The sequence below is a fragment of the Oryzias melastigma genome, linkage group LG17 (genome assembly GCF_002922805.2).
Source record: "Oryzias melastigma strain HK-1 linkage group LG17, ASM292280v2, whole genome shotgun sequence".
In the NCBI taxonomy this organism is placed as follows: domain Eukaryota; kingdom Metazoa; phylum Chordata; class Actinopteri; order Beloniformes; family Adrianichthyidae; genus Oryzias; species Oryzias melastigma.
Window position 1 is genome coordinate 32,915,522 of NC_050528.1, and position 19,509 is coordinate 32,935,030.

At 38.9% G+C, this 19,509-nt stretch overlaps 1 protein-coding gene across 1 annotated transcript in view; it reads left to right on the forward strand.

Annotated features, from left to right (window-relative positions):
- LOC112151249 (neuropilin-1a) overlaps positions 1 to 15,092 on the forward strand; it is an 82,939-nt gene extending 67,847 nt beyond the window's left edge. The window contains exons 12-18 of the mRNA XM_024280050.2: positions 1,621 to 1,803; positions 2,079 to 2,117; positions 5,167 to 5,304; positions 8,346 to 8,641; positions 10,389 to 10,485; positions 10,614 to 10,658; positions 12,062 to 15,092. Coding sequence (XP_024135818.1) covers positions 1,621 to 1,803; positions 2,079 to 2,117; positions 5,167 to 5,304; positions 8,346 to 8,641; positions 10,389 to 10,485; positions 10,614 to 10,658; positions 12,062 to 12,339 — 1,076 coding nt within the window. The 3' untranslated portion in view covers positions 12,340 to 15,092. The remainder of the gene's footprint in view (positions 1 to 1,620; positions 1,804 to 2,078; positions 2,118 to 5,166; positions 5,305 to 8,345; positions 8,642 to 10,388; positions 10,486 to 10,613; positions 10,659 to 12,061) is intronic.
- The last annotated feature ends 4,417 nt before the right edge of the window (positions 15,093 to 19,509 follow it).

Consider the following 19,509-nt stretch of genomic DNA (forward strand, 5'->3'; position numbering starts at 1 on the left):
TTCTACTTTTAGCCCAACTTGAATTTATTTTTTATACAGAGAAAATCTGAACAGTTTGGAAGCATGACTCCTCATCAAATCAATCAAGGGAAAGATTCAAAAGCATTGTTCCCGTCATTTAAAATACATTTTTTAACACTCTAAAAGTCTCAGATCCTGACCTGAGTTACACTTTCAATCTTCAAGTCTATCCTTTCTTCTTCATAGCTCACTCTCTGCTCTGCTCTGTAACCAGATGTCACATCTTTGAATCCTATAAGTCCAGAATGGGTTATTTCCCTAATTGATTTATTATTATTATTATTATTGTGCATTGGACTTCATTATTCACTCGCCGAAAATGTCACTGGCTACTGTTAATCCATAAAACTCTGCTTGGTCTTTCTCCACCCTACCTGCGCCAGCTTTTACATACCTCATCCCCTGTGTACAACACCCGCACTTCAAAACTATTATTGTTAAAAGTCCCAAAATTAAGTTCTTCACTTGGTTCTGGGTCATTTCAATATGCTGCAGCCAGAGACTGGAATGACTTACAAAAAACTCTGAGATTGGACACTTTTATATCACTAGCAGATTTTAAAAAATATCTTAATGAGTATTTTAAAGATGAATGTTTTTGTTCCTCATTGCAATGATTTTTATGGTTTTATAATTTAGAATGTGTTTGTTCTGATGCTTTTCTGATTCTATTCAATGTTTTTTTTTTTTGTATCCTGTAACTTCTTTCCTCTTTCTTTCTCAAAAGGTCTTGCCTTTTGCCAGGCCACAGTTGCAAATAAGAAGGCTGTTCTTAATCTGTCCTGCCTGGATAAATAAAGGTTAAATAAAAAAATAAAAATAAAAAAGAGTGTTTAGAGTTCTGATTATTTTACTGTCGATGTGCTTCATACTCACAAATTACACTTCTGGGTTAGAACTTGATAAACTTTAAAATTTATGACAATAAAAATTAAGAAAATGTTTCTCTCTGGTCTGATTTTGTTCAAAAGCAAATTTCATAAAAATTTACCAAGTAAAACATTGTGATTAAGAAAAAAACTGCATTTTGTTAGTATTTCTTCATTCAAATACTGATGGATGAGGGGCAGATAAAAACCTGGGGTTTGAAAAAGCTCAGGTTTGTGACGCAGCAGCTGCCATGAGCAGGTCAAACTCTCCACTACAATTCTAAATCCTCCCCTTACAGACAAATACATCCATTAGCGTCTTCATTTTCCTCATCTGAGCCGGTATCTAAATCAAAACTGGACGTCTGGATAGCTCCGATATTGCTTGCCATTTTTTGCTACACTAATGCTAGCTTGGGAGGAGCTGCAAGCTAGCTGGAGAGCGTGTCAACAAAAGCATGCTGGGATTTTAACTTAGGCTAACAGTGCTGCCCACAACCCAAAAGGCACATTTCTAATGAACACCTGCCAATGTGCAAAAAAATTCTTTATTTCTGTTTTTTTTATTTTGGCTAAAAACTACATAATCATAATGAAAAAAACACTGGGAACTATTTTACAATAGAAAAAAATATGATTGGCGTAGGACTTTAAACGTTTGCTGTTTACAGCAAATGTGTCCGATGTTTGTTTTTTTAAATTTGACAAATATTGATCTTTTTCGTTCCAGACCTAACGAGCCCGGCCCCTCCCACCACGCCGCTTGCCCCAACATTTTTCGTCACCACCTTCGGTGCGACCACCACGGCCCCGACCACAGTGCCGAGCACCACGCAGAGCTTGGAGTGCGATGAAGGTCGGCTGAACTGCAACACGGAAACCGAAGTGATGGAATTGTACGAAACAGACACAGGTAGGGGGTCTTCATCCTCCTCGTCCTCTTCCTGTTTTTTTATGTCATCTTCCCTTTTTGGTTCATTCACATAAAATCCTGTGGCCCCGCCCCTTTGAGAAATCCTCATGTAGTTTCTCAGGATGTTAAAGCTTAAAGGCTTGGATTGCGACCTAAAGATAACCAGATTTTTCAAAAGGAGGGAGGAGTGGAATCATTTTGTTGGCATCAATGTGGGTGGAACAAGCCCCTCAGACCTTTGACCAAACTCTGACCGCCCCATCTGTCTTCAACAGGAGGACCCGCCACTGCCAACTCCGTCACAGACATGCCAGGTGAGGATGTCCGCCGCAGTCTGCTCCTCTGTTCACGCTCAGACCCCTCTGTGCAAGCAGGCAGCCAGCGGGCCTCATCACTCAGCGTTACCAGCAGCGCTGACCACAGTTGCGGGGAGCACTCCAACCGACTTCCATTAGAGCAAATGGCTTTTTCATCGCACCAGTTCACAGATGAGCCCGGCTCGGACTGCGGGACAACTGATAGATCGCCTCCTAAATGCATCTGCAACAATTTTAACAATGTTTCTCATCTGCTGTGATGGGAAAAGCAGTTTAATTGAATGGTAGGAGAAGACAGATGGAGGCAGACTGAGGAGGGGGGCAGTGATAAAGAAATGCCAAAAGGCAGCGCGGCTGACGGATGAAACAAATGGATAAAAGTTAGAACTGCAGCAAATCGCACGGACAGGCATGTCTTTTATCTGATTCTCTTTTTCACTTAAATCACACTTTTTCTTTTGATAAAATAGGGACCTGGCATAATATTGTTTAAGGGAAAAAAGTTTTTGCGAAAAACGTAGTTTTTTCTATTAAATCTCTACATGTTTAGCTGTAAAATGTTTACATTGATTGGTTAATTACTACACATGTTTAAGTGAAAGTGTCCAGCTTCTTTAAAGCAGTCCTTTAGAACTCACAGAAGGGGTTTTGGGTCAGAAGAAAGTAAAACTTCTCTTTTCAGTTTTATTGCCACCACATTTTTGTCTGAGTCTAACTTTAAGTCAAAATCTCTGGTATTGGTAACAGTTTCCCCATCTAAAATCATAAGGTTCTGGATTAGTTCTCCCCCTGCTGGTTAAAGCTGGAACTGCTTCTGAATTCAGCATCATTAAATGAAGTCTCTCTCTGCCCACAAGATGTCTAGTAAAAGATAACTATTAAACATCTAATGTAGATGTCTACCAGATGTGCAGACAACTATAGTTTGGTACTCTATTAGAGGTGTATTAAAAGGGTTCTGAAATATATCTACATAGAGGTCTACTAAACATCTACTTGTAGCCATCTAATCTTTGGATATTTTTAGATGCCTGTTTTTAGTCTATTTTAACTAGATATAAAAGCAAAAATATAATTAAAAAAATATTTATTTATTTTTTTACACAGTGAGCTAGTAACAAGCTCCTAAATTCCAAAGCATTTCTTTGGAAACCTACCTGGGGTTAAAATGTCACAGAAACTTACATTAAAACAATAAGCAACCGATATATGCATCTTCAGAATGTTCTGAACAGATTGTTCATTCAGTACAATCAGGACATCCGTATCTTAAAAATCATGTATACATACATACATATATATATATATATATATATATATATATATATATATAAACTACATGTATTATTTTACATTGTATTTTTGTATTCATTATTATATATAACATACATATATACATACATATATTTTATTTAACATATAATATAAAATATAGATTATTTTTATAGTATGTTATTATGATTACTATGTATAATATATAATATTTATATATTCATTTTTATTTATGTATATACTATATTAGTTTTAAGAAACCCAAACTCCTCCTCGAGAAAAATGGCGGCTTGTTAATAACATGAAAGGCATGATGGGACTGTGATGAAATTAGCTGTTGGAAGTCATTTGCTAGAGATCTTCTCGATGATCTCCAATAGACCTCTATGATCGATGTCTGTCTGATACATAATGCATTTCTATGGGTGTAAACTTTCAAAAAGCCATAATTAGATCTATTAGATACATCAGTTGACTTTAGTTTTTTTTTTCTTTTTTCTTGTAAAATGTGCTTATAGTTTAAATTTTTGAACACTGATTTAATTAAGATATCACCTCTCTTGATTCTTATCCACTGAAACAATATTTACAGTATATTTATCAGAGTCTCACCACTTAGAATAAACACAAGTGCCTTTAAATTTGCAGTAAAACACGTCTAAAAACGTAAGAATATCTATTTTAGACTCTTTACAACATGGACCAAAAAAGCTTTCCAAATGAAATGAAACTGAAGTTCTATGAATTTTGAAATTCTGATGTAATACCAAACTGAACGACTGAAATAATTTTTTAAATGACCCAAATCTCAGCCCATGTGTGTCAAAAATGTCTGACTGAATTCTGGAGTTATAGATTTTATGTTTTCTGTGGAAGATTTTGACTTTAAATCATCAGAAACTAAACTAATCATAGAGAGTAAACAGATGTGAGCAAGAGAGAAGTCAAAGTGAAAACAGGCTGATGTTGAAGAGCAAAGACTGTAGAGGTGAAGAGGCAGAAGGAGAAGTGGAGGTAAAGGGATAGAGGGAGGCTTTGAGAGCTGCAGACAGAGAAGAAAGGCCTCCTGGGTCTCAATTAGGCGAGTTGAGGCATTGCGGGAAGACAACTTGGGGTTGGAAGGGTACACTCAGAGCATCCCGGTCATCCCTGCATCCCATTAGCCTCTCAGAAACTACACGGCGGATTTTTTCGCATCGATTCGGATCCAGCCGTGAGATCTGATTTCTAAATGACACAATTGGGAGAAAAGAAAAACATATTTTCCTGATTGGAAATGTTCTTTTGCTGATGGTGAATATATGCCTGCGTTTATTGCTGTGGAGGGGAACCACATGCTGGAGCTCACCGCGGAGGCTGAAGTGCAGTTTCTCATGATAATGCAAAGGTTGTTTCTGCAGACTGCCTCCTCGTAAACGAAGCTGATTTGTCAGTAAAGCTACTCCACATTATTAAGCTCTACCCTCCTCTGTGTGCACTTTGCCTCATAACAACTTTACAAGAACCTCTGGTAACACTTTATTTGGCTCCCTGGAAGGTTTTATGAGAGCAAATCTGGGCTTTGTACAGGAAAGTTAGCAGCTTAGTTAATAAAGTACTAGTGAACCAACCAGAGGATAATTAATCCCAGTCTTTCTGCACTTACAAATCTGCACAGAGAAGGATGGAACATACCGGGGTGGAGGGTGTTTGGGGAGGGAACAGACCCTTAGGTCTATTTTGTGGTGGAAAGATTGTGGGAAACTGATCGGCTGAACTCTGGTTTTTCCTGCAGCGTACGTCTGGTTCGCCTGCAGCTTCGACACGCCGTCGCTCTGCGGCTGGAACGGAGAGCGTGGCTCAGGAGCCGAGTGGGTGATCCACACCAGCGAGGAGTCTGCCGTCCACAGAGGGCCCATCTTTGACCACACGGGTAGGACGAGCACTAGCTTCTGTCTGGATATTCTGTCTGGATCTTAAAAAAACACACCCGTCATCTTTTCATCCATTTTCAAATCATTCCCAGTTGCCTTTTGGTTATAATTATTCTATTTTTAGGCTAAATAATGAAACCTGACGTTTTCTAGGACTTAGTGTCTGCAGAGCGGCAATAGTTCATTAGAAATTCCTCTCTGAAGTGCGGGCGGGACCATTAGAGATGCACAAAGCATGATATGCACTTTTTGTAAATAAAGTTTGATTTGATTTGGTTGGATTGATTACTCAGAAATGCAGTTGTAGGCTCAAATTGCTTTATAGATGTCCTCCCTCATGACAAAAATGTTACAAAACGCCTCAAACATCTTTTTTTTCTTAAACAAAAGCAGATATAGAGTTGGGCTTCACATTAGTTCGGTCCTGGTCTTTTTTTTATTTTGGATTGTTGGAAAAAAATGTGAAAGGGAATCAAGTTCATTATTCTGGCAGAAGATGAGAAACCCCATTGTGATAAAGGGGTGTTTAAACTATGCTCAATTCATACTGAGGGCCAAAGTGATCCAGTTCAACGTTTCCCATATCATCATACCATCACCTCCAACCTAAGATGCTAACACATGGGACAGTGGTTTTGTTTATAATACCATGCTCTTGAATGCTTGACTGTCGTTCGTCATACCAAACAAATCCTTGTTGGTCCAGTTCCGTATTTTAAGTGTTTCCATAATCAAATGGACTCATTGAGCCAGACCGAACCATACCATTTTTGGGTCCCCATTGATTGTAGGTCTATAGAAAAATTGAACAGAGGGAGGAGCTACTGTTGAAATCTGTTGTTTGTCGTAAACGCTCACCTGAATTGCCTGGATTATTCTAAACCAGACTGGACCAGACCGTTCAGTAGAAATGAGACTAAAGTTTTCTATTTTTGCTTCATAACTCCTGTCAGCTCACAGGAGTGGTGGGTCTTCTTTTGCTTCATAGAGTCCATGGTTTACTCAGAGAGTGTCTCTATGCTCTCACTTTAACAAGCATCTGTTTAGATTTCTGCCTTTCCATCATCTCAAACCAGACTGCACATTCTCCTCTGTCCCTGAACAAAGACTTTCAGCCCCATTCTCCTTAGAGCCTAGACATGAAGAAGAATGCAGCAGATTAGTATCCTAATGTTCATTAATGTAGCACCTTTCTCAGATAAAACCACAAAGTTCTTCACACCACAAATCATTCATTCATTCCTTCATCTTCCTGACCGCTTCGTCCCTGTCGGGGTCGCGGGGGCGCCGGAGCCTATCCCGGCTACTGATGGGCGAAGGCGGGGTTCACCCTGGACAGGTCTCCAGTCTGTCGCAGGGCCTCAATCACACACACATTCCCTCTCACATTCACACCTAGGGGCAATTTAGAGTCACCAATCAACCTATAAGGCATGTTTTTGGACGGTGGGAGGAAGCCGGAGTCCCCGGTGAAAACCCACGCATGCACGGGGAGAACATGCAAACTCCACACAGAAAGGTCCCAGCCGGGATTCCAACCGGGGCCTTCTTGCTGTGAGGCAAGAGCGCTAACCACTGCACCACCGTGCAGTCATGATACAAATCAAATAAGAAATAAGAACAGGGATCCCATTCATGGGGAAAGCTAAAACAAACACATTCCTGGATTTAGTAGAAGAAGTATCAACCATTAATTCTGATCATCAAATGTGGATCAACAAACTATTCATTAATTAAAATGATTTTTTACATTTACTCTTCATGAAGCAATAAGGTAAGAAAGTCAGAAAGACAGAATACTGTCAAGTCCATCAAAGAGACATTTGATGGACAGAGATCTTTTCTACTGTCTTGCTGTTGCTATGGTTACCAAATGACATTCAGGTCAGCCCAATAACATAAAATGTTCATGCTGTTTGACCAGAACTTCTTTTATAGGTGTCTGTAATCACTTTTTTATTAACACCCTGCAGCCAATCAGAACAGTGTATTCACCCAGACCTTGGTATAAATTGTAGTACTATTCTTCGGGGAAAGAGCACTATTTCATCTGCATAAAAATGATTGGAAATGAGGCAAACTTTGCTAAAAAATAACAAGAGGAATTGGGTATAAAAGGAAAAAGGGCCCAGGGCAAAACCCTGGAACACCCCAAGATGGGGTGTTTCTGAAACAGACCATCCAGCAATCATCCTATTGCTAAATTTATGTCTACATGTTCTTACTGGAGAATATTTAAGGAGTGAGTCTAAGTGGTCAGAGAGTTCAGAGAATTGAGTTTTCATGCTCAATTTTTACATTGTAAGAGAAAAATCAACTTTTGTGAGATTTTGAATGAAATGTGTCGTCATCCTAACCCTAAATTTCATCCTTTACTTTTAATTTCAAATTTAGAACAGTTTTGTCTTATCTTCTCAAGATAAATTACTTGCCAAATATGCATAAAATATTCAAGAAAACAAACCGGCAACTTCAGCAGTGCCTGGAATAAATCATTTATCAACAGCAGCCATGCAAATATGTGCAGAAAAGCCCACATTTTCTCTGTCATTATTGACAGAATGACTTTGGAGATGTTGTGAGCTTCAGGGTTCTTCTATAAAAGAAGAAACAACCTTGAAGTCCTAAAGTGAAATCCATCATCGCGCCCCGTCGCTCAGCCGCTCCTTCTCCTCTCTCAGGCTTGAATGGAGAGAAGGCCAGACCTTCCGGGGTGTGATGGATACGGGTGTGTAGGCGACAGCAGCTCCACAACAAACGATTTCCCCTCCAGTTTTTGACATAACCAGATCAGCTGTAAAAAATGTGTCTTTTGTGACAGGAGGGGTCAGATTTTCCCCTGGGGCGACTCAGAATCATTGTTTAGTTTTTAGTCTACCGTGTGGACCAGAACATGAAGGCTTTTCATCATTAATATTTCATTCTTTTTGTATTAAAAAGTGCACTAAAAGGCATATTTATGTGCTTCTCATCTTGTTTTGAAGCTGCAAAATGAAAGGTTCCTTGTTTCACACTTTTTGTCTTTTACTGCCCCCTGCAGGCAGACGTGGGAACTTCATCCACATGCAGCTGACTGACAGAGATGCTCCGAGTAAAACTGGTGGGGAGAACAGTGAAGAAGACAAGGTGGCCAGGCTGATCAGCCCCTCCATCAGCACGCAGGACACCAGCCTCTGCATGTCGTTTTGGTACCACCTGTCCACCGAACACAAGGGGGCGCTGCTGGTCAAGTGCAGAAGGGGTGAGGAGACTACCTTGTGGGTCAGTGACAAACACCAGGGCAGCCGGTGGAGAGAAGGACGCGTTCCGCTGCCAAGGTCAAGCCACTCCTACCAGGTAAACCTGGACTTAAGTCACTGCAGGAATTCAGTTTTTGATTTCTTCCCCAAACATTTTTTAAACAAACATCTAAAGGCTTTTTTTTAAGTTTTCATATTAAAGAAGCAAAAATGAGTTAAAGTTGAGTTTATTTATTATATTTAAAAGTCCAAAGACCAAAAAAATTGGTATGATTCTGGTTAGATTCTGCAGAAAAACAAACAAAAGCTTCACAACAGCTGCAATAATTGTTTATTCGTGCATAAAGAATAAATAGTGGCCAGGCCATACCGGCTCTGCAGTTCTTCATTTTAGCAGAAGAACTAAATGCAATTCTGGGTCACACGCCATTCTGGTATGTACAATTTTTTTTTTTTTTTTGTTCAACAAAAAAGGAATAATTTTATTGTAATCTTAAAGATGGAGCTGCCTCCAGAGCTGAGGCAGGGAGTTGGTTCCACATGAGAGGAGCCTGACAGCTTAAGTCCCATTCTACTGTGGGAAATTCTATAAAAAACTGGTAATCCTGCAGGCTGAGGAGGAAATTCTTCTCGAAGAAAAAATGGAATTACGAGATCTTTAAGTTATGTGGGTGCTTAGTCTTTAGAAAACTCTATGGAAGACCTACAAAAGAAACTGAAACTGATTCATTTAAAAAATTAAAGTTTCTAATTTTAGCAGTATTACATAAAAGACGGTAGGAGTTCAAAATCTGGTCAAAACCTTCTGAGCAAACACTCACGGTGCAATCAAAGGAAAATAGTAACAAGATTTGTTAACTGTCAAACAAAAAAAAAGCAATTAAAAAAAAACTGAAAGTTGATTTATTTTCCTGTCCTGGTAATAAACTTAACAAACTGTCCACAATTTATTCTCGTTACTCTGAAGTAGAGGTTTTTGGGTCCAATAACAGCCACATCACTCCTGCCTTAAAGTTCCTCCTAAATCCTCTCATTGGTGGATCAGAGGAGGATCACCTGTAGAGCAAAAACGTGTGCTATGCCGCCTAAAAATGTATGTTGTGTGATCAAAAAGTATGGACACAGTCCTGAGGTACACCATCAATGACCAGTCTGCAGAAGTCTGGACAAAACAAACAAGTTGGAATCTATCATAATAAGATAACTTTAAGCATTTTCCATATAAAAGCACTGGACCAAGTGGTGTAGAAAATAAATTACTTCTTGCTCCATCCAAATAAAGCCAATTCAGTCACAATTTTTTGTGATGACCCACTTTTTGTGATGTTGGAGCCTGACGTCGCCAGTAAGCAGTTATTGGCTCGAGTTCGTCTGAGTCACCATTTCTATGGCAACAACTCCCGCCATGAAAGAGTGAGCTTGTTGGAAAGCCACACCCCTACAATACAACATTTGACGTGTGACCACGTACTTTTATTGAGGCATTGGATTGGTCAGTTTATAATATAAATAACTTGCATGATAGAAAAAATACAAATTTGGATTAGCAAGAAAATATTTCTTTAAATTTCAAATATATATTTTACAATCAGTTTATATATCACAGTTTTATAGTTCAACATTTATTTCAAGTTTATAATGTGCAACTTTGATTTAGAAACTTTTTTCAAAAATTATTGTAATTTTTAAAAATTTATATTCTGGTTTTTTCTTCACTTTTAGTTGATCCTGATTTGACTCCATAATTTTCTGTCTAAATGAATCTCATGATCTGAAGCTCTTAGCCAGGATGTCAAATCATTTTTGTTTGCACATGTAGATGTAATACCCGTGTGCGCCTGCAGGTGGTGGTGGAGGGCATCGCTAACAGGCACAGCACAGGCCACATAGCTGTGGACAACATCCAGATCATGGATGGACTCAGCGGGGACGACTGCAGGGGTGCGTTGCTTTGCTACATGTCAGACATGTTTCAAAGTTGATGTCTTTAGTCATATTTGGTGGCACAGTTCTGCCACACATGCTCATGCATGACCTTAGACCTCATGGGTTCTTCTTTTTGACTCCAGATCCAGAAGTTCCTACGTCTCCACCAACTGAGATCCTGATGCTCCGTGAGTATTATGAATAACTGGCTTCAGAAGAAGATTGGATGTTTACCATGTTTTCCACAATACAGGGTGTACTGGATTATAAGGCACACCATCAATGAATGGCCTATTGTCAAACTTTTGTCATGCAAAAGGAACACCGAACCTTTAAAGCAAATGAAGTGAGACAAAAGAGTCGAGGTGCATACCCACTGACTGTGTCGACTTGTGTTCAAGTGGCCACGTTCAATGAAAAGTCTATGCAAACCTAAGTAGACCAGAATTTCTGGCCTCTATGTCCAAGTTTTTAAATGGGGTCACGGGCTCTACGTATAAATCTGGCGTTCATTAACTGAACGTTCAACCAGGTTGGACTTTTTCACAATGAATCGCAGTGTGGCACTGGTCCGGTGTGTACACCACCAGCTGGATTCATAAAACCGCGTAGAGACTTGAACGCACCACACACAGATAGTGTGAATGCAGCATCAGTGATAAGTTCATCAGTCAGTAAGACTTCATGTGTTCACAGCAACTCTAGTCTATAACTTATATGTAGCACGCTACACGTTGGAAACGTTAACCATGTTAGCATATTTACAATACCTGTGACTCCCAACCTTGTTAGTAACGTAACAAAACAGACAGATAACCATTAAAACAAACATTACTGTGACTACACTAACTCCCAACCCTGCTAGTACGATGTAAAAAAAAAAAAACAGTCGACACCGCTACACATTAGCCATGTTAGCATATCTACAATACCACTTGAACTTGCTTGGAACTCCTATGAAAAAAACACAGAGTGACATTTGACATAGCACCTTGTACCTTTAAAAAAATCACTTTGATGTTAGCAAAGCTAACCAGAGTTAGTTTTTTTTTTTTTTTTCTAATTAAAGCTTTAACGTGCGCCTGAAGCTATGTTCACATCTTGAATTGCGTTTAGCACATTTTGCCCATGGTGTTCACACTGAACAAGCAGGAAGGGGCTTTTTCTTCTTCTACTGTTTAATAGAGCATGGTCACCATACAGTTGCAAGAGGTTTAATACAAAATGTTAAAGTGGTGCAAATCTGGTGAATCTTTCACAGCTCTGTTCCGATACATGGAAGACTGATACAATCCTGGCCGGACGTAAACCGCGATTAATATTTTCTCCTTCATGATCAATTTTCAAACAGTCGGCACTTCTGTGAATATAAAAAAACGCCATCCACACATCACTTTGAAATCCCAGTTCCGGATTGGTCAAATTTCAATCTGGTTTAACTTTCAACGCGTGTTTTGTATCCAAAAGTTTTTGTTTTAACAGGCATGCACAAGGCAGTGTGAACGTAGCTTTAGAGTGCGGAAAATACGGTATACTATTGGTCCATCTGGAAATGTCTCAACCAGAAACGTTCTTTTTCTTCCTCCCGCAGCCATGGACTCCTTCTCACAGGAGGCTGGAAAACCCAGCGGCCAGAGCAACATGCTGGAGACCCTGGACCCCATCCTGATCACCATCATCGCCATGTCGGCGCTGGGCGTCTTCCTGGGCGCCATCTGCGGCGTGGTGCTGTACTGCGCCTGCTCGCAGGGCAGCATGACAGACAGGAACTTGTCGGCCCTGGAAAACTATAACTTTGAGCTCGTGGACGGTGTGAAGCTAAAGAAGGACAAAATGAACGGACAGACGAATAATTACTCAGAGGCGTGAGCGGGACACAAGGGGTGGAGCCGCGACTGCTCCGTGATGGACATGCAGCCAGTCGGGACAGAGGAAGGCGCGGCTGAAGCCAACAATGGGACGGCAGGGTGGGCTGACATTGAGCCGATTCTATTCTAATTCTCAGGAGTGGCAGTGGAAGAGACTGACCTGTAGGGGGCACTGTGTAAAAAAAATTTGTACAGCAAAAAAGAAAAAAATAGAAAAAAAAGAAAACTACAAATTCTCTGTTTTTTCGACGTGCTTTGTTCATGTAATCACATGCTGGTGTTGAGACCAATTCAGAGGAAAAAATGGTTTTGTGTCGTTTTCGGAAAGGCCTTTCGTTTGTCGTTCAGATGCCATCGTTTCACAGAACGAGCAAAGCTTGTGAAACTTGGGCTCCTTCGCTGCTCATCCGTCCCGGTGAGAGTGTGACCGTGCACGTTTGCATCGAAGGCGCGTAGATAGATGAACACGTGAGGTGTGTGCGTGTGTGAGTGTGAGTGAAGCAGGCGCCGTCAGGCCCGTCGACCTGCATCCAGCTCCGGCAGTGCCTTTTTTTCTTTATTCCCACCCTCCAGTTTCTGTTGCCTTTGGTTCCACTGGGTTTTTTCATCATTAGCTGAGAGCTCCTACAAGCATCTGCAGACTGCGATCCGAACGGCTTTTTCCAGACTGCAGATCCGTACGTCCTCATGCCTTCTTGACGATTGTACTCACACGGACTAAACTGTTAAATGCTGATCTTTAGCTTCTGGAGACCAGAAGAAGTCGCGGAGGAGCTCCGAAAGCCTCATTTTCATGGCACACGACTCATCCAACAGATTGTACATAGGTTTTAATATATTTGAGCGCCCTCTTTTATAGAAAAAGGATCAAAGTGCTGCAGTATCCTTTCCTTTCTTTGTGGAGATCAAGCTCCTGGTTCGTTCTAGACAGAGTCTTGTTTTTTTTTTCACCACAGGGTAAAACAAACAACCTCAGCACCAGAAGAACGAATCATGAACCACAATCAACGTTCTTCTCACTGTCTCATAAGGAAGACTTTAAGCAGCCCCAAAGAGACGTGATTTCTGGACTAAAAACTAAAGAGTTTTTACTTTTAAAGGGGAAATAGTTTCAGTCGAATCAAACATTTTTAAGCTTTTACTTCATTAAATGACTTAAAGAAAGTTCCTTTGACTGTTAAAATTGTCAAAAATAATTTTTTAAGCCTTTTATTTTCTATATGAATTCTTCAATCACTTTATTTTACTTACACGAAACTTTGTCCACCGTTTCAGAATTTTCTGTTGCTAAAGTTTGCCTGCATTTTACAGAGCTCCTAAAGGGACACAAAAAATTAAGTAGAAAAAAAGTTATTATCTGGTGGGCACCAGTTAGTACCTGATACACACCAGATAGTAACTGGTGCTCACCAGATACTAACTGGTCTGCACCAAATAATAACTTGTGCGTAACAGATGGTGTGCACTAGAAAGTAAGTGGTGTGCACAATTTTAATACAGCATTTAGTAGCCATTTACAATCTGGTGCACACCATTTAGTAACTTGTGCACACCAGATTGTAACTTTAGTGCACCAGATTGTAACTTGTGCACACCAGATAGTAACATGTGCTCACCGGATAGTAACTGGTGTGGACCAGATAAAAATTGGTGCACACCAGATAGTAACTTGTGCTCACCAGATAGTAACTGGTGTGTACCAGATAGTAAGTGGTGTGTACCAGATAGTAACTGGTGTGTACCAGATAGTAACTTGTGCACACTGGATAGTAACATGTGCTCACCGGATAGTAACTGATGTGGACCAGATAAAAATTGGCTTGTACCAGATAGTAAGTGGTGTGCACCATTTTAATTCACCAGTTCTGATTCTCACCAGATAATATATTTTTTTTTTTACTTAGATTTTTTTCTTCAATGTCTCTGTAAGATGTCCATAGAATTTGAATCTTACTTATCCAAAAATATTTTTAATGTGTTTTAGATTTGCTCAGCAAAAAGGAGCAAAAACAACCTCTTGACACTTATATTGACTTTAATTTAAACAAGTTACGATTCATCCTGTAAAGACACTTGACTGTGCTTGCCTGCTGAGACGCTTCTCCTGGGTTTTCCTCTCAAAATTTGACTGCACTCACCTTCACAGCAGAAAACAAAAGCATTTTAAATGGTAGAAAAGATGCTGCAGCACTCAATGTGAAAACAAATGTTGCACTGATATATTTAAAAAAAATCTATGTGTTTATATTGTTGATTAAGGAGAAAAGAGGAGAGAAGTGGTGGGAGAGAGGACAGTGTTATTGTTTCCTTTGCTTTCAGATGACAGTGTTAGAGCTCTAAAATGTACAATTTGCAGAGATGGTTTTCATTCTCAAAGCTTATATGCGTCTGTTTTGAAGCGTAACAGTTTTATTTACTTGCTATAATATCACCTTGTGTTTTGTACTGTCACTGATTGTACGTGCCATGGTTTCCTTGCTTTTTTTTCTTTGTATGAAAAGTAAAGAGTTATTATTTTTTGTATCGTTTCTGTAATTTGTTGTCTCGTTAAAAAAGAAAAAGACAAACAAAAAAAAAGAACACATTGAGTTTAAAAGAACTGGAACGCAGTGAGGCCTTATGTGACTAAAAGTATTGTTTGTACTTTGACTTTCTGGCCAGAACCCAGACTCATCTGTCTCTGTTGTCTCAGACTCTCATCACTGACTATTACATTCCAAAGAGTTGGATCAAATAAATGTTTTAAGTAACAAAGCTTTTCTGTTTATTCTAAAACTTTCGGGACCTCCAACAATAAATTAACATTTTAAAAACCTTATTGTGTGAATGCTTTGTAAGCATTCACATAATACCATGCTAATGCTCAATCACACTTTCATCACACTTTCAGCAATTTCAGCAATCTTGGTATCTAAACCTTCAGCTTCGGTATTCATAAACTTCAAAGTTTTTTAACTATTGAGCAAAATATGCCCCATAGAAAGTTAATGAGAACGTCTTCAAATTTCAAAACTTTAAGTAGAATAGCAACAATCATTTAAATATATTTATGGGCTATATTTTAACCTTTTAAAGTAATTTTCAAAAAGCTTGGACTTTACCTAATAGTAGCAACATGCTAACATTTAGGGCTAGATTGTTATCTACTGGGGTTTTTATAGGTTAATTTAGAGTTTAGCTTCTATTTTAGCAACAGGTTAACGTTTTTGGCTAATTTAGTTTACTGGGGAATTTTCGGCTACTTTGGAGTTTAGCTAGTGTTTAAGAGATGTGTTAGTTTTTTGGGGGGGGCTAATTTGGCATCTACTAAGGTATTTTATGCTGATTTGGAGCTTAGCTAATATTTTAGCAAGATGCTACTGTTTTGGCTAATTTGGTATCTACTGGAGTTTTTATGGGCCAATTTAGAATATAGCTTCTATTTTAGCAATAGGCTAACATTTTTGACTGATTTACTTTACTGAGGAATTTTCTGCTACTTTGGAGTTTAGCTAGCAGTTAAACACCGAGCTAGCTTTTTGGGGCAAATTTACCATCTACTAGATGCCAAATTAGGTGCCTTGCCTTGCCTACTAAGGTTTTTTTTGGACTAATTTGGAGTTTAGCACATATTTAAGCTACACACTCAATATTTTTGCAAAATTGGCATGTATTATGGGTTTTTAATCAATTTTATTTCAGATATGCCCTGAGACAGACTGGAGACCTGTCCAGGGTGAACCCCGCCTTCACCCTTCAGCTGCCGGGTTAGACTCCGGCACCCCGCGACCCCGAAAGGGAAAAAGTGGTCAAGAAGATGAATGAATGTTTCAGATATGCTGCACGGTGGCGCAGTCGCTCTTGCCTCACAGCGAGAAGGCCCCGGTTCAAATCCCAGCTGGGGGATTTGGGACCTTTCTGTGTGGAGTTTGCATGTTCTCCCCGTGCATGCGTGGGTTTTCACCGGGGACTCCGGCTTCCTCCCACCGTCCAAAAACATGCCTCATAGGTTAATTGGTGACTCTAAATTGCCCCTAGGTGTGAATGTGAGAGTGGATGTGTGTGATTGAGGCCCTGAGACAGACTGGAGACCTGTCCAGGGTGTACCCCGCCTTCGCCCATCAGCAGCCGGGATAGGCTCCGGCACCCCCGCGACCCTGAAAAGGACAAAGCGGTCAGGAAATGTTTCAGATATTTAGGTCAACTTCAGTGTTCCTTCATAGTAACTTAACAAAATTGCCAGTATTTTTGCGAATTTAATATTTTTCAAATAGCTTTTGCATTTTCAGCAAATCCTCAGCAATTAAAGTAAATGGCGTCACCATTTTCATCAAAAAAATTCAGCATTTTCAGCAACTATTTTCAGATCATGCAGATAATGAAACTTTTCTAGTTTCTATTTACATTAAAAGATTAACTTTGTTTTCTGAGAAATTTCTCAACTAAAGTCATTTAAAACAGGTTTATTCTTCTTTCTATAGCTAACATACACTCCAAACAGGCCTCTAGACATACACTAAATTACTGAAAGTATTGGCTCACCCATCCAAATGATCAGAATCAGGTCTCCTAGTTACCTGGTCTGGCCATAGGTGTATAAAATCCAGCTCTCAGACATGCAGACTGTTTTTACAAACATTTGTGAAAGAATGTTCCGCTCTCAGGAGCTCAGTGAGTTCCAGCGTGAAACTGTCGTAGGATGTCACCTGTGCAACAAATGAAGTCGAGATGCAGTGATCTAAAACTCACCACTACAGTGCATAAAGCAAGGTCCATAAGTACATGGGTGACAGAGTCTGGTGCGGATTAACTTGACTATCCTGCAGAGTCCGAACCGGTCTGGACCTGACAGGTTCAGGCCAGAGTGTTACCTGACCAATGCGCTTTTGGAAGAAAGGTCAAAAATTCCTATAAACACACTCCTCACACTCCAATGTGGTTCCCAGAAGAGTTGAAGCTGTAATAGGTGCAAAAGGTGGACCCATAATTTTGAACTCTATGGGTTAAGAATAGGATGACACTTCAGTTCATATGGGAGTTAAGGCAGCTGGGTGAATACTTTTGGTATTACAGTGTAACATTTTTGAAATTTAAATAAAATTCTTTAAATGAGCAAAAAAAAAAATGCCAAAAGACTAAGAAAAATTGTTTTAGAGAGATTTCTTATAAAAAAAAATTGTCACTAAGACTTCTTTTCTTAAGATTATTTTGCTATTGAAAAAAATAGTATTTTTCTTGCAATACAGAAAATAAAACAAGTTTTTGGGTCTTTTTACTTTCTTAAGATTGAATATTTCCTGAGTATAAACATTCCTTATTTTTATGTGCATTATTTAAACAATCTAACCATATGCTGGTTGGTGTTTCAACTAATACCACAAGGGGGGGCCCTATTGCAAAGTCAAGAGAGCATTTCCCCCCCAATTTACTCAAATAAATCAAACTTTTCTGTTGAAAGTGAATGGATGTGAGGGGGAAAAGCAATTCCTCCTCTTTTCTTTTCATCTGTGTGTAAAAATGTGCAGTTTTCAGTGGTGATGAAAATTTAAGACCAACTTGTAGTTTCACAGAGGTGTTAAAATGGATGGAAAAAGGATCCCAGAGTCGCATGTTCCTGCTGGAACCTTCACTGTAACTGATGTATTAGGGTGGGTGCCTGCTTCCTTTTGAAATGTCTAACTTTAAACTCAGTCCTGGAGGACAAACTTCCGACAGGATGACATGAATACTTCCTTTAGCAAAAAGTACTACACTTGAAGTTTTTTTTTATGAAGTATACATGTACTGTAAAACTTTTCATGGTAAATTTCCAGTATTTTACAGGCAGAGTTTTGGACATGCTGCTATATTCTGTACTGCAAATTAATATAAAATGTAAATATTTTGCAATTCTTTACAATATTCTACAACCAACACATTACTGTCAATTTACAGAAAATTCTTTCAGTGTAATCCAGGGAAATACATTTTTGACACATATCACCACCATCTAAGCTGTTATCAATTTAGTCTCATTACTATTGATAGATTTTAAAATGTATTTGAGTCCTAATCTGTTTAAATTCGAGAGGACGAGCAGAGGTTAATATTGACATCCTCACCAACACCGTACAGATGGCTTCATTTCAATCTGATATCTGGACATGAACCACTAACTTATGGTGCAACAAACACTAACAAAGTCAAACTTTATTTCCCATAATCCATTCTGCTTTTTCCAGAAAAAAAACTAACAAAATGGTTTGTAGCTGCCAAACTAACACAATCTGGCTGAAAGAAAATGAAATGTTTCCAGAATGTTCTTGAGCGGTGGATTTTTCAAATAAAATCACACACTTCTGTATTTTCCCATAATGCTTAGCTGTTTACAGCAAGTTCTTGTGTTCTGCTTTTTGTTTTTCCCACACTGCATTGCAGTTTACAGTATGGTGCCGTTTAACATTAAATGGCAGAATACCACAAGATTTTCTCTCAGTTTCCATTGTGGTTCACAGTAGGATGACTAGCAAAAGAAAAACGGTAGAATATAGTTAATATTTAGTTAATATTGTTGATGTTTGACTGTAATTTACATCAAGGGTTTACTGAGTATAACAAGCAGACCATATCAGTGTAATGTAGGAAGTAACTGAATGCTTCTTCACACTAAATTGGAACATTTTAAGTTTAAAATATATAGAGTATTTAAAAGAAGGCTTCAAGTTCACTGTCTCACTTAAACTTGTAGTACTCTTACACAGACTATGTTTTGCTAAGCTCAACTACAGCTAAAACATTAAGGTTCTGTTCCAGGCTTGTCCACAAGGTGAAACATGATTCCCATTAGAAACTGTCTGATTGTGGCCTTTGATTTGTGTGCTGCACCAGCAGATGACTGATGACCGAACATTCAGCTTTAACTCTGTAAAGCCCTACTTAAAATAATCGACAGAAAATTCAATTTTTTTGGAATTAAGATGTTTTTTTTTAAGTCTTTGAAAAAAAATGTAAAAAAGGCTTTTAATGAAATCCACAAAAAATTACAATATCATGTTGTTAATAAGCTATAGATAGTATGAATGATTATATGTTTGCAGATTTTTTACATTTATGTTCACAACAATGGTATTTTAAGATGTAAAAACGTTAATAGTGTTCAGGAGAAAAAAACGTATTTACCCATTGACTCAAATTTGAGCTACACATGTTTAAA